The 18,167-nt window shown below is 35.0% G+C and overlaps 1 protein-coding gene across 1 annotated transcript in view; it reads left to right on the top strand.

Moving 5' to 3' along the window:
- TRPM6 (transient receptor potential cation channel subfamily M member 6) overlaps nucleotides 1-18,167 on the top strand; it is a 136,922-nt gene that overhangs the window by 110,396 nt on the left and 8,359 nt on the right. The window contains exons 31-36 of the mRNA XM_049769755.1: nucleotides 3,436-3,486; nucleotides 5,172-5,237; nucleotides 7,147-7,433; nucleotides 7,849-7,931; nucleotides 8,635-8,840; nucleotides 14,584-14,635. Of these exons, the coding sequence (XP_049625712.1) occupies nucleotides 3,436-3,486; nucleotides 5,172-5,237; nucleotides 7,147-7,433; nucleotides 7,849-7,931; nucleotides 8,635-8,840; nucleotides 14,584-14,635 (745 nt within the window). The remainder of the gene's footprint in view (nucleotides 1-3,435; nucleotides 3,487-5,171; nucleotides 5,238-7,146; nucleotides 7,434-7,848; nucleotides 7,932-8,634; nucleotides 8,841-14,583; nucleotides 14,636-18,167) is intronic.

An 18,167-nucleotide genomic window follows, 5' to 3' on the forward strand; every position in this document is an offset into this window, starting at 1 on the left:
CTGATGAAAATTTCTGTCCATATTCATATTGTAATTAATATTTTAACTGAATCACTGTGAGATAATCAGAAAGATGTTCATGATTGAGATTCAACTGTACAATGTTCCAATACCTATCTCTTCACTAGTGCACATTTCCCATCATTATGACAGAAGTTTTCTTCTCTCTCTCTCTCTCTCTCTCTCTCTCTCTCTCTCTCTCTCTCTCGCCTCTCTCTTTATCTCTCTGTCTCTCTCTCTTTCTTCCCCCAACTAACATAGTGGCCCCTTCTCTGCACTAATTGCACTCCCTACTTAGTGGCAAGCTTCCCTATATTCTTGACCTATTAATGCAGTTTGCTCTTTTCTCTTCTATAGTATTATTCTTTGGAGTTCCTTTCCTCCAGTTATGAAAAATTGAAGTTCTTTTCTATAGCCAAGGAAAATGTATTCACCTCCCTGAATTTCTTAACTTTCAAACTGTAGCTTCTGTTCTTTCCCTTCCACTTGAAAATTTTGACACTTGCTCTTTAGTCTCTACTGTCTGTCCCCATTACTCCTCTGAAACTCCACTCATCTTTCAAATTTTATAACCCCAGTACTCACCAAACTCCTGATATTTGATGTTGACTATTCTGTTTTTTAATTTTTGAGATTCTTCTCTAACTTTCTCATTTCTTTGTTGACTAGCTCTGGATTTCTCTGACAGCCACCTTTTTTACACATTTGGAAAATCTCAACATTTACAATCTCTTCTCACCCCATTATTCTTATCTATCAACTTTGCCTTCAACTTCACACTATTCTACCCCTTTCTTTATAAACCATTTTTCTCTGTTCTACTGCTTCCTGCCCTTAAAGCCTTTGGATTTAATTTTCTAAAATAAAAACTGAACATTTGTACATTTTGTTTTTCTCTTGATTATGCTATTGGCCTTGTGATTGGTTAAATCTTTCCCATCTTCCTATTGGAAATATCTATCTAAATGACAAATAGCCACTAAAATAGAGATCTTCAATGACTTCTCATTCATTTACAAACTGTATAAAAATCTTTTAGTTTTTCTTTTGACAGCTGACTTTTGTCCTAATTCCATGTTTGTAAGCCATTCAATTAGTATTTCTTCTATGTAAAATATGACCTTCCTTGGGGTGACTAAATAATATATTGAATAAAGCATTATACCTCCATCTTTACCCATCTCAGGAAAACAGCATGTCCATCCTTCTAGCTGTGGTGCTTCAAGTCTCACAGATTTGACTTTCCTTTTTTTTCCTCACACATCCATAAGCAACACATATCGATAAATTCTTCCAAATATATCAATAATGTAATCACTTTGCTTCTTCCACTTTCTACTCTTCATCACAAAATGACCTCTATATTACTTCTCTCCTTGTTAATTTTCAGAGAGTAGCCATAACTACCCTTTTTTTTTTTTGGTTTGGGTCACACCCAGCTGTGCTCAGGGGTTACTCCTGGCTCTATGCTCAGAAATTGCTCCTGGCAGGCTCAGGGGACCATATGGGATGCCGTGATTCGAACCATCGACCTTCTGCATGCAAGGCAAACGTTTTGCCTCCATGCCCCCATAACAACCTTTTTAAATAAAGTCAAATAGTCACTCTACTGTGCAAGTGGTATTCCATCTCCCTCTGTGAAAGAAAAGTGCAAACTGTGTAATAAACCCTACTAATTTGCCTGCCCTGGTCTGGCTCCTCAACTTCATTCTCTCTCATCACAATCCATTCCATCCACATTTTTCTTTTTTCTTTTTTTTTTTAGTTTTTGGGCCACACCCGGCAATTCCTGGCTGTCTGCTCAGAAATAGCTCCTGGCAGGCACGGGGGACCATATGGGACACCGGGACTCGAACCAACCACCTTGGGTCCTAGATCGGCTGCTTGCAAGGCAAACGCCACTGTGCTATCTCTCCGGGCCCCACATTTTTCTTATTAGCACAGCAAGTATGGTTCTAAGGAAGGGTAATTGTTCCTATTGCTAGCTCTTCCAAGAATAATTATACATATATATCCACTTCCCTTCCATTCTTTTCTTTTGCTGTGTGCTCAGTTTTCACTTTATCAAATGTTCTTGCCTAATCATCACATAGAAAATAGTTATATCCTTGTCTTTCATGCTTCCTAATTTTCTTAATCTAATCCATAATATAACATGCTATATTTACTATAGATTTACTTTTTTATTTTTATTTTCTGTTTGCTTTTGCTAGAACGTGGACAGAGGCTGTTTATCCATTACTACTTTTTGTCTTGTGCACAGACCAATGCTTGGCACCCAGAAGATATTAATAAATATGTGTTGAATGAATGTGAACAAAGCCTCATAGTTCCTTAAATGATGAAATTAGTATAGAAGCATAATCTACATCAGACTCTGATGGCCACAGTATATGTATTGTACCTATATGTATTGTACCTATAAAGGTTTCATAAGCCTCTAAATACACATATATTTGATTATCTAAAAAAACTATATTGTAATTATAGTTTTCATGTCTCTCTTTATCAGTATTTTATATTTGCTTTTCTCTCGGTTAACAGCCACTTCATATTCACATCTGTCACTCCCAACATGATCTATAGTGGGAAAAAGATACTTTTTAATTTAATCATTGAATGAACTCAGTCTTTTCTGTGGATCTTGCTTTTTATCAAGCACTCCCAAAGGAAGAGAGTTTCATGTTCCTTTCCTTATCCAGCAATAAGATGCTGGCAAGATGTATGAAATCAGTGCTATTAGACTCCTTACTCTACTAGGTGTAAAGCAGTTGCTATCAAGAGACTAAAGTTCTCAATTTTAATTTTGATTTTTATGAAATGGAAAACTGCAAAGGTTTTCTCTGGAGATTTTCCAGTTAGGACTTGGGATAGATAGAAGAGATCCAGTTAAGCTTGTATTGGGTGTTCCCAGCACATAGTTCTGTAACCAAATAAATCCCTTGGCTTTACATTCTCCACTCCTTTGTTTCTTATATTTACTCTTAATGTGTTTTCCTCATTTGGTTGTCATTTTAGGTCAGTGAAGTAGTCTGCTAATAACTTGGTATTAATAATGCCTTTATACAGGCACTGTGTCTTGGTATGGAGCCTAGAGAATTGTACTTCTGGGATGTCATGAAGCGGGATGGGCAGAGTGCCTTCTGTAGCTCAGAGGTGTAATTGGCTCAGAGAAAATATATCTTTGAGGCTAATATTACCTGTCTTTCTTCAATTCCCCATATAAATATGTTTGGAGATATTACATTGATGATTGGAAGCTGTCAGGATACCATGCACAATTATGTGGTAAAAGGATATGAGGCAATCCACTTCAAATCCTGAGAAGCTGTTCTGATTAACTCGTTCAATAATAACTTTGAAGGCAATATATTCATCAGCACTTATTTATCTCTAGCCCAGTAATTAAAATGCCAATCTTCTCTATAATTTCAGAAATCTCTGCCTCCTTAAAAAGCCCTCAAGAGTCTCAACATCATTATTCAGGTAGGATGCATGTGTACATAGACATGTCACCAGAGCAAAATGTGATTTTGCACCTGTGAACTAGAAATATTGCTGAATTCTCTAGCATTATGAAGATTATCAACTTTGAACTTTGTTAACTTTGATGAGTGGGACATGTAAATTTTGTACCTTACCTATTAACTTGAAAAAACAAGTTGTTAAGAGAATTTAGGTGGAAAAAAAAATCTCTTTGCCTTGAAAACTTTCACATTGTGAAGGAGAAAGATGACCTTGAAATCTGAAAATTTCTCCCACATTCAAAGCCAGCTCTGAGGTTTCAGCTAACTCCTTGGGGAAGAATTTTGTGCCCTCCTTGGGTCATCAGTGAACATAACCATTGAATGAGTAATCCACTGGATAAAGTTAGTTCATCAAGGACACCTTACAAGGATATTAAACCTTAAGGGACTTGACTTTCTTAAGCAATGTCACTTCACAAAGCTTAAGTTGTCTTTCTGTGTGGAAATAATTGTGCTTGCCCTTTCTGAGAAACAATTTGCCCAAGGGCTAGCAGAGCATTAAGAGAAAAACATTTTGAAATGCAAAGCAAGATAACAATCAACAGTTCTCATGCCATTGGATGGTCTTTTGGGGGTCATTGCTTTGAGTGTTGGATGAGATAATTCATGAACATGCCGTTTACACAGAGCTCAGCATATGAGTAAGAGCATATTGGTGTATAATTAACATTATTATTATATTAAGGGCATGTGTTCAGGGTCCAGTAAATAGATTGCCTTATCCTGAATTATCCTCTAGTGAATAGTGTTTCAGTGGCTTCCCAACACTTTATTCTAGGCTCTTATAAACTAGGATTTTCAGTCTACCAGTAATCTATTATTTTGACTTCAACTGTCAACTTAAAGTCTCTAGTGAGGAATAATGTAACTCTTATTGACTCTGCTCTTTTCAGAGAGGAGACTCTAAACAGAAAACTGTAGATCACTTGCTTCTAATTAAAACTGGTCTTTTACTCTCTGGGAAAAGAAGATGAACTTTTCAAAGTCAGCAGTAGAGGTCCCCACAGTCCACTGTGCATTAGATTTGCTCTGGGGAAAGGAAAAAACAACAAAACACCACAGAGGATGAAGAACACAGATTAAAAGATCCTTTAAAACAAAGTTCCACGTACATATGGATTAGTATGTGACCTAGCATTAGAGATGATTACTTGACTTCAGGCCATATATACATACATATATATATGTGTATATATATATATATATATATATATACATACATATTTTATATATATATAAAACTTCTTGTAATCTTCCTAAAACTTTGGGTAGCTTTTTTGCTTAAAACAGTTTAATTTAAAATTGCTTTAGGGTTCATATTTGGAGGCAAAGAGGAGATTTGGGTCAAACCTGGTTTTGCTCAGATCAGGACTTACACCTGAGTGTGCTTAGAGATCCCTTAGGTAGGGCTTGAGAGACCATTAGTGCCAGTGATTGAACCAAGATCAACTACATACAAGGCAAGCAGCTTATTGCTGTATTATCTTTCCAGCAAGTATAGTTCATATTTTCAAAAAAGATAAAAATAAAGTGTCATTGAAATGAAATATTTAAGCATTTGATGAATATATTGGTGTGGGGAAGTTTTCTATAAACTCAGACCTCTGATGCTTCCTAACATAGTAAATCTGTTTTTGTTTGCAGCCATTGAAAGGAACAATTTAATGAGACTCTCTCAGACCATACCATTTACACCAATCCAGTTTTTTGGTGAGTGCCATTTCAACCTTTGTGAGACTGCTACGCAAGGTGTAATGTCAGAGTAAATCAGAGAAGAAGCCAATTTGCTTCATTTAGTTGAAGTTTTTGTTTTACTAGTGGTTGCAGTTGAATGAAATACTTTTCTAAAACAAATTTTTGCTGACTTCCTGGCCAATGTTAAGGTCAAAGTCTATGACTTTGGGGAAGGGACCTACAATGAGCAGCAGTTAAGAAGAGAGCAATAAAGTAGCACCTGACATTTCCAGTATTTCCCACTGGAAGTAGGAAGGAAAAGAACTAACCAAGCATGCATAATAAACAAAGAAAATGATAATGGCAATACCAGGAAAGTTAATCGGCACCTGAAAAGAAGTACTTGTGTCTTATTTTTATGTGTGTTCTATAAATCAATTGCTCTTAATTCAGAGATCAAATGTTGTTTTTAAAGGCTACAGTAATACAGAAAAGGCACTTGCATTACCTAACGCTATCAAATTTTCTTTTCCCCACCAGTTGACATTATAACAAAGGTCTCTGGTCTCCACCTTTTGTTTTAGATCTTGACTCCACTCATCCTTTTCTTAAGGATCCATATCTGATGGTTTCTGATCATCTATGATGCAAATAGTTTCTCCTTCTACTCTCATTTGCAGCTCATTAGCTCTGCTCCTCCTCTAGGTATTAAAAACTCTAAAGAAATACCCTTTGGTACTCATTTGGCATAAAGAAAAATATATTTGAACATATGTTACTTAGCATACTATGCATGCTTATTGCTAAGGAAATAAATGGAAGAGTGAATGAGTGAATTTCTTTCCTGGAAAACTAGTAGTGTTTGTATACAAATCAACGTGAAACGGAGGTCTAGAAGACAATTAAACACAGCCTGGGTAGAACAATTTTTCTTTGATGTTTTATTTTATTTTTTATAAATAAGTTAATTAAATAACTATCTGATACAAAGTTATAAAGTCGTTCATATTTGAGTTTCAGTCATACAAGATGTAACACCCTTTTCCCTTTGCCAGTGCTGGCTAGAATTTTGTAGAGAATATCTAACTTCTTTTAGGAGGCAATAAATACTATCAGGTAGAGTCTGGGCTGAAAAAAATTGCTCTCTGTACCACAGGGAGTGGAAGACGTAAAACTGTTAAAGAACATTTTATCTTTGATGTTTTAGATCACTTTGGGTATATTAAAACATTTAATCTTCAAAGACTCCAAACAAAGTGTTATTTTCATGCCCATTTTACAGATGAGAAAAGCAAAGCTTTAATAACTTGTCCAAAAGGCACAAAGGAAGGAGAGAGCTTTTGTGATATGATCTTGTTTCTAACTCCATATGAATTAAACCATGTATTTTCAGTCTGATAGCAATATTATTTTAATAATGTATAGAGTTTATATCACACACATATACAGTATATAATAGATATACTGCATTTTTTGACATTGAAATACCAAGGAAGATCTAGTTATGTAAAAAAGGTCTGATTAGATTTTTTTATGGACTATAAATAATGTCATAAAAACATATGGCTTTTGGTTGAATTATTGATTTTAGATTTATTTTTCTTTAACATGACAAGTTTATCATCACTACTTTGATTTGTTGTTGCCCATTACCATAGTAACTAGAAGAACTAAGTGCTTATGTATCATCCAGTGCTTTGTAGCTTTACTCTCTTTAATGGACAATAATAAATAACATAAAAACTTTCCTCCCCTTTCTGATCATTTGGGAAGTAGAACTGGTCTGTAGGACCAGGCATAAAAAATAGATCTCCAGCTTACTAGGCATGTACTTTCCCATTGAGTCACACTTCTGGCCCCAACTGACTCCAAGGTGATAATGAGTATTCAGTACTGGTCCCAGATCTGGATATTACTGAGTGTCCCATTCCACTTCTCTTTGCAGCAGGGGAAGAAGTGACTGTCTATCGGCTGGAGGAGAGTTCTCCTTTGAATCTTGACAAAAGCATGTCTTCTTGGTCCCAGCATGGGAGAGCTGCCATGATACAGGTGTTGTCCAGAGAGGAAATGGATGGTGGTCTTCGAAGAGCCATGAGAGTCATCAGCACTTGGTCGGAAGAGAAAATTCTGAAGCCTGGGCAGGTTTTTATTGTGAAGTCCTTTCTTCCAGAGGTTGTACAAACATGGCAAAATACCTTCCAGGAGAGTACTGTGCTTCATCTTTGCCTCAGGGTAAGTCAGGGGCTCAAAGACCATATGAAACAAAGGAGGTTTGTCCATAACTTCACTGAATCTTTATCTTCAGTCCAGAGAATAGTTTATTCTTTCTTAGAAGTGGTAGTGTTTTGTGAAATTCTTTTTGTATTTTTGTTTGGTTGGGAGCGACACCCAGTAGTGCTCTGTGCTTGCTCTGTGCTCAGGGTTTTCTCTTGGCAGTGCTCAAGGGGCCCAATGTAGTGTTGGGGATTAACTGGGATCTTCAGCAAGCATGCAAGGCAAGTTCCTTACTCTCTCCTTCTCTCAGATATTCTCTCTTTGCTCTTGGAATGGGGAGAGATACGAGCTGAAAAAATTAGAAAGCTCATTTGGGAAGCTTCTAGTAAGCTTGGTCATTAATATGATATGTGATATACTCCCTATTTTATAGGAAATTCAACAACAGAGAGCTGCTCAAAAATTGATTTATACCTTCAACCAAGTAAAACCACAAAACATTCCCTACACACCAAGGTGAGAAAATGTATTCTGGCTCTTCACGTTAATATAGAATTTCTACGTTAAGTAGAAGTTTCTATCCACCTATTCTCAGTCCTGTGAAATTCTCTAAGCTGATGGATTTGGGGGGGGGGCTTTTCCTTCTATAGTTTTATACGTAAATTTAAGAGAATACATCATCGCAGGGATATTTTTACTTAAAGAATCTAAATCATGTGAGCAATCAAGGAGAAATTCAGGCATAGGTCATGAATTACATCTTAATTACTTGAAACAGCACATCCTGGGTCTGAGAACATTATGGTAGAAATACATTTCTATTTTAAGCATAGTTTCTTTGTTCAATATTGTATAGAATTTAGGAAGTTTATAAAAACAAACTAGTAATTTTCACTTGTGATCATATACCTGCATTCATAATCTGGTGTTGAAAATTTATAGCCAAGATTTATTGTTTTATTTACACAGAACTTTATAGAGCACAGAAAGGAAAGATGGGTCTTATATTCATAAAAAGGTTTGAAAGTTTCTCAAAGAGAAGGGAGGTAAGTGAGCATGAGAAATACTTGCACTACTAAATTTTGTCCTTTCTGTAGATAGCAGAGAGCTTGTAAGTTGATTAAACAGTGTCAGGTCATTTTCTTTTTCTGATTGTTCAGCAATATAAGCCCCCCCCTTTGCTTGTGGGTATCAAAGTTTTCTTTTTCTCCCTTCACAGGTTCCTGGAAGTCTTCTTAATCTACTGTCATTCAGCTAATCAGTGGCTGACCATTGAGAAGTACATGACCGGGGAGTTTAGAAAATATAACAACAACAACGGAGATGAAATTGTCCCCAGCAACATCTTGGAGGAACTGATGTTGGCTTTCTCTCATTGGACCTATGAATATACTCGAGGAGAGCTACTGGTTTTAGATATGCAAGGTGACTGTTAGCTTTGCACTTCATTCCACACATAGGAGGCAACATTTAGAAAAGTTGGACCAGGACTTGCTTCCTCCATGTCATTAGCATTAGTGTTTGGCCACAGCTCTTACTACACACAGTACCAGAGTTAGTGTGTTTTAGTGAAAAGAGCCCTGGATTGTGTGTGATTTTTTTTTTAATCTGAAAACTAAAAGATAGTATCCATTGTCTGGATTTCCTTATTATTTGTGAAACTGTCTGAAGTGGGGGTAACCAGGTAAGTGTCCTGAGAGACCTTGAATGAACAACCCTGGACAAGTTGGAGAGTTGCTCACTCTAACTTTTAAGGGAAGTCTGATCATTTATTTTATGAACATTGATGTCTGTTATTTTAGAGACAGAGGTTATTATGAACATTACTAAGTTGTTTCTTGCTTTTATATAGGGAAAATACAATATGCTTTAAATGTAAAGATTTAAAAATATTGATCCAAATGGAGAATGGTTATTATGCCATATTTTCCAGTTTTATGGTATTACCTTGGAGTTATTTTTATAATAATATATAAACATGTATTTTTATACACAACAACATTTCAATTTTGAGTATATTGTTATGACTTTGAGCCTGTTGCTTTGGCAGTTGATAATTTAGCATGCTTTCTTTGTTGTGTGCCTTCCTATGACAGTTCAAGAAAATACAAACTCCTAGAGGGAATACAGTGCACTCTTATTTAATGGAATCTTTTGATCAGTATGTCTTTCCACTCTCAACACCTCACATGTGATTTATAATCCTGCAGCATGAAACAGAGTATCTCTAGCAGAATTTCCTTGCAGGGACAAAACGAAATGTGTATTAAGGTCAAAGTGTAGACATTGGGCGAACTGACTAGAGCTTTGGTTTTAAATAAGGGATTTAGCCCAGGAACTTGCAAAAAGTTATTCCATTTAATCCCAGAAGCAGCACTTCGAGGTAGATATTATGGGGAATTTAGGCCCAGACATTTTAAATAACTTGCCCAAGGTTGCACAGCTACTTAGAAGGGACCAGGATGCAGACTTAAGCTGGTTTGACCATGATGCTCCTTTCTTCACACTGTACTGTCTTTTCTTCCTCTATAAATAACATAGCCACAGGGAATAACTGTTCTGGTTCATTTTTTTCTCTGACTTTCCCAGATCTCTAGTCCTATGATTCTGTATAGAAGCTGGTGAGATGTGAGATAAAAATCCTGGGGGCATTATGAGCAATGCCTAGTAAAGTCATTTTGGATTGAAATGTATGCCTTGTGCTCATGGATACTTATATACTTAAAATGTTTTCCTCTCTGTAATACACACACACACACACACACACACACACACACACACACACACACACACATGCTTCTGTCCATTTTTAGATCTGTGATGTTCACATGATTTAATTCTAACACACAAACACAATATTTTAGGATGCAATGTCAATAAAGTCAAGATGATCCAACTTTTAAACCAGCGAGTACTTGATCCATATAAAAGCAGCACATTGATTGAGGCCCAAGGCAATTGCTTTTGTTGCTCATTTTGGGTTGATTGTTTTCATTTGTACTTGAGTGCCTATGCTCTGAATTTTGGGTGGAGTTGTTTAAAAAGCAAAAACAGAAACAAACAAACAAAAAACAACCAAAGAAAAACTTTAAGGAATTAATGATGACTCTTTAGTGTGTTTTATATTCCACTTGAATAGGTTTTTGTTTAATGATGTTTATGTTTGGAGAGTTTTATGTCTTTTAGTAATCCAAAGTGACATTAAACAGAACAAATGCTGTGTTGATAGTCTTGGGGGGAAAATGGAATTAACTTTATTCTTTTACTGGGCAATTATGTGAATTACCGAAATAGTCCACTCTAAATAAACTATGTCAAAACATTGACCTTCAAAGGAGGGAAGAGTAAGCATCGTAGAATGAGCATGTGAGATACTTACTGGAGAGTTTTGGCCAATTATCTAAGCCTGACTTTGTGAAAGAACATGAATTCTATAATCGTGATTATAGGCAGTTAAATTACTGCTAGTAGCTAACATTTATAAGTATTTTGTGCCAGACACTTGGCTAAAGGCTTGTGTGTATTGTCATAGTTAATCCAAACCAGATTGGTAAAGAATCATGGGTGAATATAATATATTTTTATTATATCTTAGTGGATTTTGGTCCAGTTTTGTGTGTTATATTTACTTGAGTACCATTGCTTGTCTTTGGAGAGTTGCTGTACATACTTTGTTAGGGAGAAGAGATTGAAAGAGCAATTAGCAGGCATAAGAAGGAGAAACTCGAGTTGCAATGGTAGGGTCTGAATCTTGGCTCCACCAGAAAGTAGCTGAGTAACTAGGGTGTGGCACCGTTTTTCTTCATTTGTAAATGGAAAACATAATATTATTCACGTTCCTCCTAGAGTTTGTTAAGGGTCTGAAACAAGACCATTTCCTGGTATTTAAACCCTTAGGAGACATCAATTGTTGTTATTAGTATTAATCCCAATGTGGCTTTCAAGATGGAGTTTAATATTCATTTTGGGGGAATCTGCTCTGAGCTCTGTGGTCCTGGGGATACTTCAGAAAGACCCTGACTTTGGTCTCTGATCCATTTGTTGTGGCTTTTTACTGCTTAAGGGAAAGAAGTAATGAGAAGCAGACCTTTTTTTATTTTTTCTTTCAGTCTCTTTTTCCTTTGCCTCCTTTCTTTAAAGAATGTGACAATCATCATCCTGGGGATTGTCATACAATGTCAGAAAGCTGAGCTACAGGATTTGATCAATTCCTGATTATTTAAATTATCCTAGCATTTTTTGGGTCTCATTTCATACAATGTTATTTCATGTGAGAGTTTTAATAATTATTAATTGTAATCCAACATTTAATTCAAAAAATGGGAAATAACGATTGTATTTCAAATTACAGTGCCCAAAGAATTAAAAAAAACTCATTATATGTATACATATATAAAAGCATGTATATATTTTATTTATTTATTTATTTATTTATTTATTTATTTTATTTATTCATCACTCCAGTCCCAATTTTAAGACCAAACTCAATAGTGCTCACAGCTTACTCCTGTTCTCTACTTAGGGGACCAAATGAGGTGCCAGGGAGCCAATATAGGTCAGCCACATGCAATGCAATTGCTCTCCCTGTTGTACTATAACTCCAGCCTTTCATTGTATGTTATTAAAAGAACTATTGGAGGTATTTTTTTTTTTATTCCCCAAATCAAGTTTTCAGAGTAAGTCAGTATTTGCATTAACAGCACCATAAGAATGAATTCTTCTATACCAAAAAAGATACCTTCTTTCTATAAATGTAGAAATGGACTGACTTCCCAAAATGTGGTCAGGATCAGAATAAAGTCTTTTGGTTTCTCATAGGACTAAGCTTTATACTATCTGTATTATCCATCCATGATTATTTCATCTGTTAAAGCATTTAAAAAGAGCTTATTGTGATTTTTTTAAAATCTATTTTAAAAACTATTTCCCTCAATATTTTTTTTTTTACCATAGTAAAAGAATACATCAGTAGGATGAGTAAAATTTCCAATTGGGTTATTCCTATGAAGCTTCAGTGAGGTGGGATGGTGGTGGTGTGGATAGTGTGTGTTGCTGTGTTTCATATGTGTTGTATCACTGATTCTGTGGGCTGCTCTCTATTTTTCACTCATTTGGCCCCAGATGTGTATATGATTTACTCATTGAACTGTAAGATTGGACTTAGGAATCCATAGATTTATGAATAGTTTATGCACATTATTATAGAAGTAGCAGTTCTTTAGCATGCATTTAAAGAAATGACATAATCAATATATGATTTCACCAGCATTTAAATAGAAATGCAGCATTCTACTTCATAAGAAATATCGAATTCTGATAGAATAAAAATCAAAATATAAGCTAAATTTAAAAACTTTCTCTTAGAAACTTGGTAAGTCAGTTAGTATATAATAGGTCATTTAAATATTTTCAGTAATAACCCTTACATAACTATTTTTATATAACAAAATTGGTAGTTAGAGGCCATAGAGATCTCTAAATAGGTTAGATTGCATGTTTTAAATGCAGGAGACCTGGTTTCGGTCCTCATCAATGCAAAATCCCCTGAACTTCTGCCAGGATTAGCCTCTGAGTACTGCTGGAATGTTGCCCACAAACTAAACAAACAAACAAAATCCTTGTTTTTGGAGAAATTAAAGGTGTCTGTCCTCCAACTAGAAAGTGATAGGGGCATGAATGTAATCCAGATTACAAACACTATGATGAAAGTAAAATTACACTGCTATATTTTGTTATTACAAAGCTGTTGATAATACTGTTTCAGGCATTCAATGTTTCAACACCAAACCCATCACTAGTGTCAGTGTCTCTTAGTCAAGGACTCAAGGTACCCTATCCCCTCCTACACCACCTTTTTATTAAACTCATTAAAAATTGTCTATTATAGTTTGAATCACATGCTTACACTAGAGTTTCTTCACCTTCCATAACCAAAATGTCCAGAACCTGTGATGATCAATGCCCTTATAGAATTTTCACCTCTGATAAAACTTCCACTTTTTTCAAATGGTATTCCCACTTTAGATACTGTGCTTATTCCATTTTAAATTTGTACCTTGCTCGGGCATCTGCTTTGAACTTTTATCATCGCTGGAAACTGCAGGCTCAAAGTTTAATCTGAGCTTAAACATGCAAGAATTTGTAAAGTTTAGATTATAGATGGTACTTGGCCTACCTTTCTATCTTGCTTATTTACTGTATAGAAAATAGAATTTCTCCAGGATGTTCCTTCATTTATCTGTAATAAGAAAAATAGAAAGAGTTCCACTTCTTCTAGTGTTTATTTTCTTATAAGAATAAATGCTAGTAACTGGAGATATAATACAGTAGAGAAGGTACTTACCTTGCCCATAGCCACCCAGGTTAGATTCTCAACTTCCAATATGGTTTTATGAACCACACCAGGCATGATCTTGAACAAAGAGCCTGAAGTACTGTGCATCACCAGGTGTGACTCAAACATTCAAACAAAAAGGAGAGTAAAGGCCAAACCAAAATACCATGCATTCTTCTTTAGCCTGTTTCTACATTACTTTCCTTTTCTTATTCAGAGTTGCAACTCAGCAGTGTCCCTGGTGATACTTGGAAATATAAATCCTTGGGCCTAGCAGTGTTGGAGGCTACATTTCCATACCAAGTGGTACTGTCATATGCAGGGAATTGAACTTTGTTCATCCTTTTGCTGAACAAGGGGCTTGTGGGAGGGACACAGACTTTGGTTTGGCTTGAATTCTGTACCATTTCATGTACACCCCTTAATCTCTGAGAATTTGCTAAGTCTCTTTGACCATAATTATACTTATTGGTAAAGTATGGATATAAGGATGCTATGATACATTTTTATGATGAACAAGAATTAGAGAAAATAATATTAGCATATTTAATAAATATAGATGGTAAGTAACAAGTATCATTGTAAACATTATAAACATTTTATGAAAAATGGTTTGGAAATTTATTATAATATAAAGAAGAGGTTAGGATATAGTGCATTAGTTACAAATTTTAAACATGTTTGTACAATTCTCATAGTACATTTAGTTCATCTGGTGCTTAATTTACTTCTGGGTGTATGTAGGTTTAAAGAAGTAAGTTGAAATTTGTTATTTTATTGAATTTATAAGAAAATGGAGTTCATTTCTGAACATGTTTTCTTTCTTGTTTGAAGGGGTTGGTGAAAATTTGACGGATCCATCAGTTATAAAACCTGAAGACAAAGAGTAAGTTAATTTAGAAAATTACATTAATGCATAGTTCATGCTTTTTTGAAAATACTTTTTAAACATTTCTGTTTCTTTTCTAGATCCACAATGTTTGTTTGTTTGTTTGTTTTGTTTTGTTTTTGTTTTTGTTTTGGTTTTGGTTTTTGGGTCACACTCTACAGCACTCAAGGGTTACTCCTGACTCTATGCTCAGAAATCGCCCCTGGCAGGCTTCAGGGACCCTACGGGACGCCAGGATTCAAACTACCAACCATCTGCATGCGAGGCAAACGCCTTACCTCCATGCTATCTCTCCGGCCCCCACAATGGTTTTTAAGATATTTATATATATTACACACAGAGTTTTAAGAACACTGAGCTTAGGAAATGGTGGCCATAAAGAGATATGGAAATGAAATTAGATTATATCTGAGGGAATACTCATAAACAGACATAATGGTCAAGGCTGCAACCACACTCTTATTGTTTATTTAAATCTGAGTTTTTTTAGTGGTCCAAACAAAAGAGAAATGTGGTGAGTTTAATCTGTATTATGCGAAAACAATTAACATAATAGGAGAATCCTAGTATTTTTGATGTCACAGTAGCTTCAATGAATATTTTGTTAGGTTGTGTCTTCCATTGCAACTATGATAATAATAACTGAGGGTAGTTAGAGAGCTATTTTGTGAGCACATTACAACAAAGCTTCCAGTAATTACTTTGTCACTGACTTTAGTTGCACAGTGGAGAGATACAACAATTATCTCAAATTGACCCTTGTTGATCTAAGTTTTGATAATTCCCGTTTCCTTTGTGTTGTAACAAATAATATGAACTAATTTTTTTGTGTGCATGGCAGGTGGGTTAATGGGGACACTAGTAAAGGGAAGGCCCCACTGGTGGTAAGATTGGTATTTGAAAACTTAATGCCTAAAATGACTGTATTATGTACAATTTAGTAAATCATGGTGTTATAATAAAAAAATTCTAGAATAGGGCATTAATATGAGACATCAGGTGGCCAATATTAATTCAAAACTTAAATTTAAAATTTAATAGACAATAGAAAAATTATAGAGAAATTTAAAATTTAATCAGCTTCCTGCCCTTCAATTCTGATATTCCTTTTATTCCAAAAGTAGACTTTTGGTTGGAAAAGCTTGGCATAGAGTAGTGCTTCTCAATTATTTTCTGTCATGCCCCCCTAGGAAGAAGAAAACATTTTCGCACCTCCCGAGCGACTGTAAATAGTATCTTTTTTTGTAAATAGTATCTTTATTAAAAAAACTTTAACCTGAAAAACAAAATATATAAAATAATTTGAGCTGATTTTTTTAATCAGAGGTGATGTCTGGATTAATGGTTACAATGAGCACGTTTTGCAATGCATAGCTTTTCCAAGCGGGGTTTGAAGCAGGACACAGCAACTCTCAGCTCCAGAGACATATGGACACATAAACACGGGGCTTAGCTTGTTATGACAGTGTTTGCCAACGAGCTCGCCCCACTATTTGAGAACCACTGGCATAGAGGATTTGAGGCTGTATTCTTCTGTTAAAGTTAGAAGAGAAAGAAAAAAAAATACAGCATTAATTAGGGCTGATCAATATGGCAGTCTACTATGAATCTTCAACAAGAGCTTTTTACAGTCACCAAGAGAGCTTGTTAAATAGATTGCTGCTCCCCACTCCTGCTCTTTCCTGCTCCTTACTTTCAGATTCAGTAGGTCTAGAAAAGAAACAAAAACCCAAACAAATTCCCAGTGGTTTTTTTTTACCCCCCTCTTGGGAGCTTTTTAAAGCTTGTTATTTGAGGGACCAGTGCTGGGAATCATATCCTGGCCTTCTTGATGTAAAGCATGCATTCCATCCCATTGAGCTCTCTTTATGCCTCCCTCTTCCCCATGTGATTATCACATTTCTGGTGTAGAGGCCACATATAGGGAACTAATAGTATCACATTTTTTTCAGTTGACTTAACTGTTAATAGTTGAGAAAAAAAAGTTTCTATAAAACACAATGTTTTACTCTCCATTCTGCAGGATTCATACTGTAAAATATTCACAATTTTAATGCTCATTTTTTTTTTGGTTTCAAAATAGTTTAATTTGGGTCTTAACTTATCTGTGGTCTTAACTTATCTATAGTCTTTCTAAAAGTATCTGTTATATTTTGAAAGATGATTCTATAGATCTAAATTATTTCCATGCATCTACATCTTATGATGTTTGACAATGGGATTTTTGTTATAATTCTACAATAATTATCTATAATTTATTTTTCTTTTATCAAAAAGAATATTGTTTCTCCAGTGCATGAGGAATTTTAGGAGGAGCCCTCTTCTATAGATGCAACCTTGATAATTTTGTCATGAGAACTTTGTATTCATATGATGAACCAGATTTATATATACTCTTTTATTATATTTTGATGTTAGTATATGGCCTGAGCAGTACCTTGAGAATTGTAAGCAGATTATATTCTCCCATTTTGTAGTTGAGTATTTAACTGCACTCTATGGACCTGTAGGTCTTAATTTCTAATAAGCTGACCAAGGAAAAATTTTAAGAGAATAATAATAATAATTATTATTATTATTAGCAAAGAAAATTCTCCAAGCATAGTGCTTTGATACCTGTATTTTTTTTTTAATTTTTTCCCCACTACTCCAACCTGATACCTGTATTCTTTAATAGCTCTTTGTGTAACTAGGATGGGAATCTGTCTTGTAGAAACTCTTATTTTTAATGATTCAAAGACAGGAACTCTGGATAACAACCCTGTCACCTGTCTGATTTTGTGGGGCCAATTCATTTGGGTTTAGGCATTATAAAGGTAACAAGAAGTGCCACTATTTCCTAATGGTAGCAAATTGCATGTAATTGGATCAGTGAAGCCTATTTCCAGATATCTTCTGTGTGTTCGACATTTACTACACAGTACAAGAACTATGGACCAATAACAACACCACCACTTAGTAGATTGTTAGAAACCAGACAGGCAGAATCTCAAGGACATTCCATATACCCACTGAATGTTATTGTCTTTAATCTCTTTACTTCATTTAGCTTTTTCCCTGTGAAGACAAAGTTATTAGGCTTTCCCCTCCAAATTCTTTTTGTCCTCTTCACTTGGCACTAGTGGAGGTTGTTATTGTTATTGATCATTTGGGGTTATATAATTTTGCTTGCTGTTTTCAGGCATTTATGAATTATGAAGCTATAATCATGTATTTTTCATCAAATCTCTGAATACAGGGAACACATCAATTTTCTCTTGGATGTAAAAATACTGTGAAAAATCTGGAGAACTTTAAAATAAACATATTTTTTTGAAATTGCAAGGTGGAGTCAGGTTTTAGGGGTAGGAATTTTGAATATTTGTAAAAACTTCTTGTCATTCTCCCTCATTTTACACTTAATTATAATTTTTATTATTATCTTTTTAATTTTCAAAAAACACGTACAGAGAAATGATTTAGCTTATAATTTTCATGTGAGGATCAAGTTCTTTATTTTTCTAAGTTGGGGGATGTTCTGTATGTCACT

This window comes from Suncus etruscus, chromosome 3, assembly GCF_024139225.1.
Source record: "Suncus etruscus isolate mSunEtr1 chromosome 3, mSunEtr1.pri.cur, whole genome shotgun sequence".
Classification (NCBI taxonomy): Eukaryota; Metazoa; Chordata; class Mammalia; order Eulipotyphla; family Soricidae; genus Suncus; species Suncus etruscus.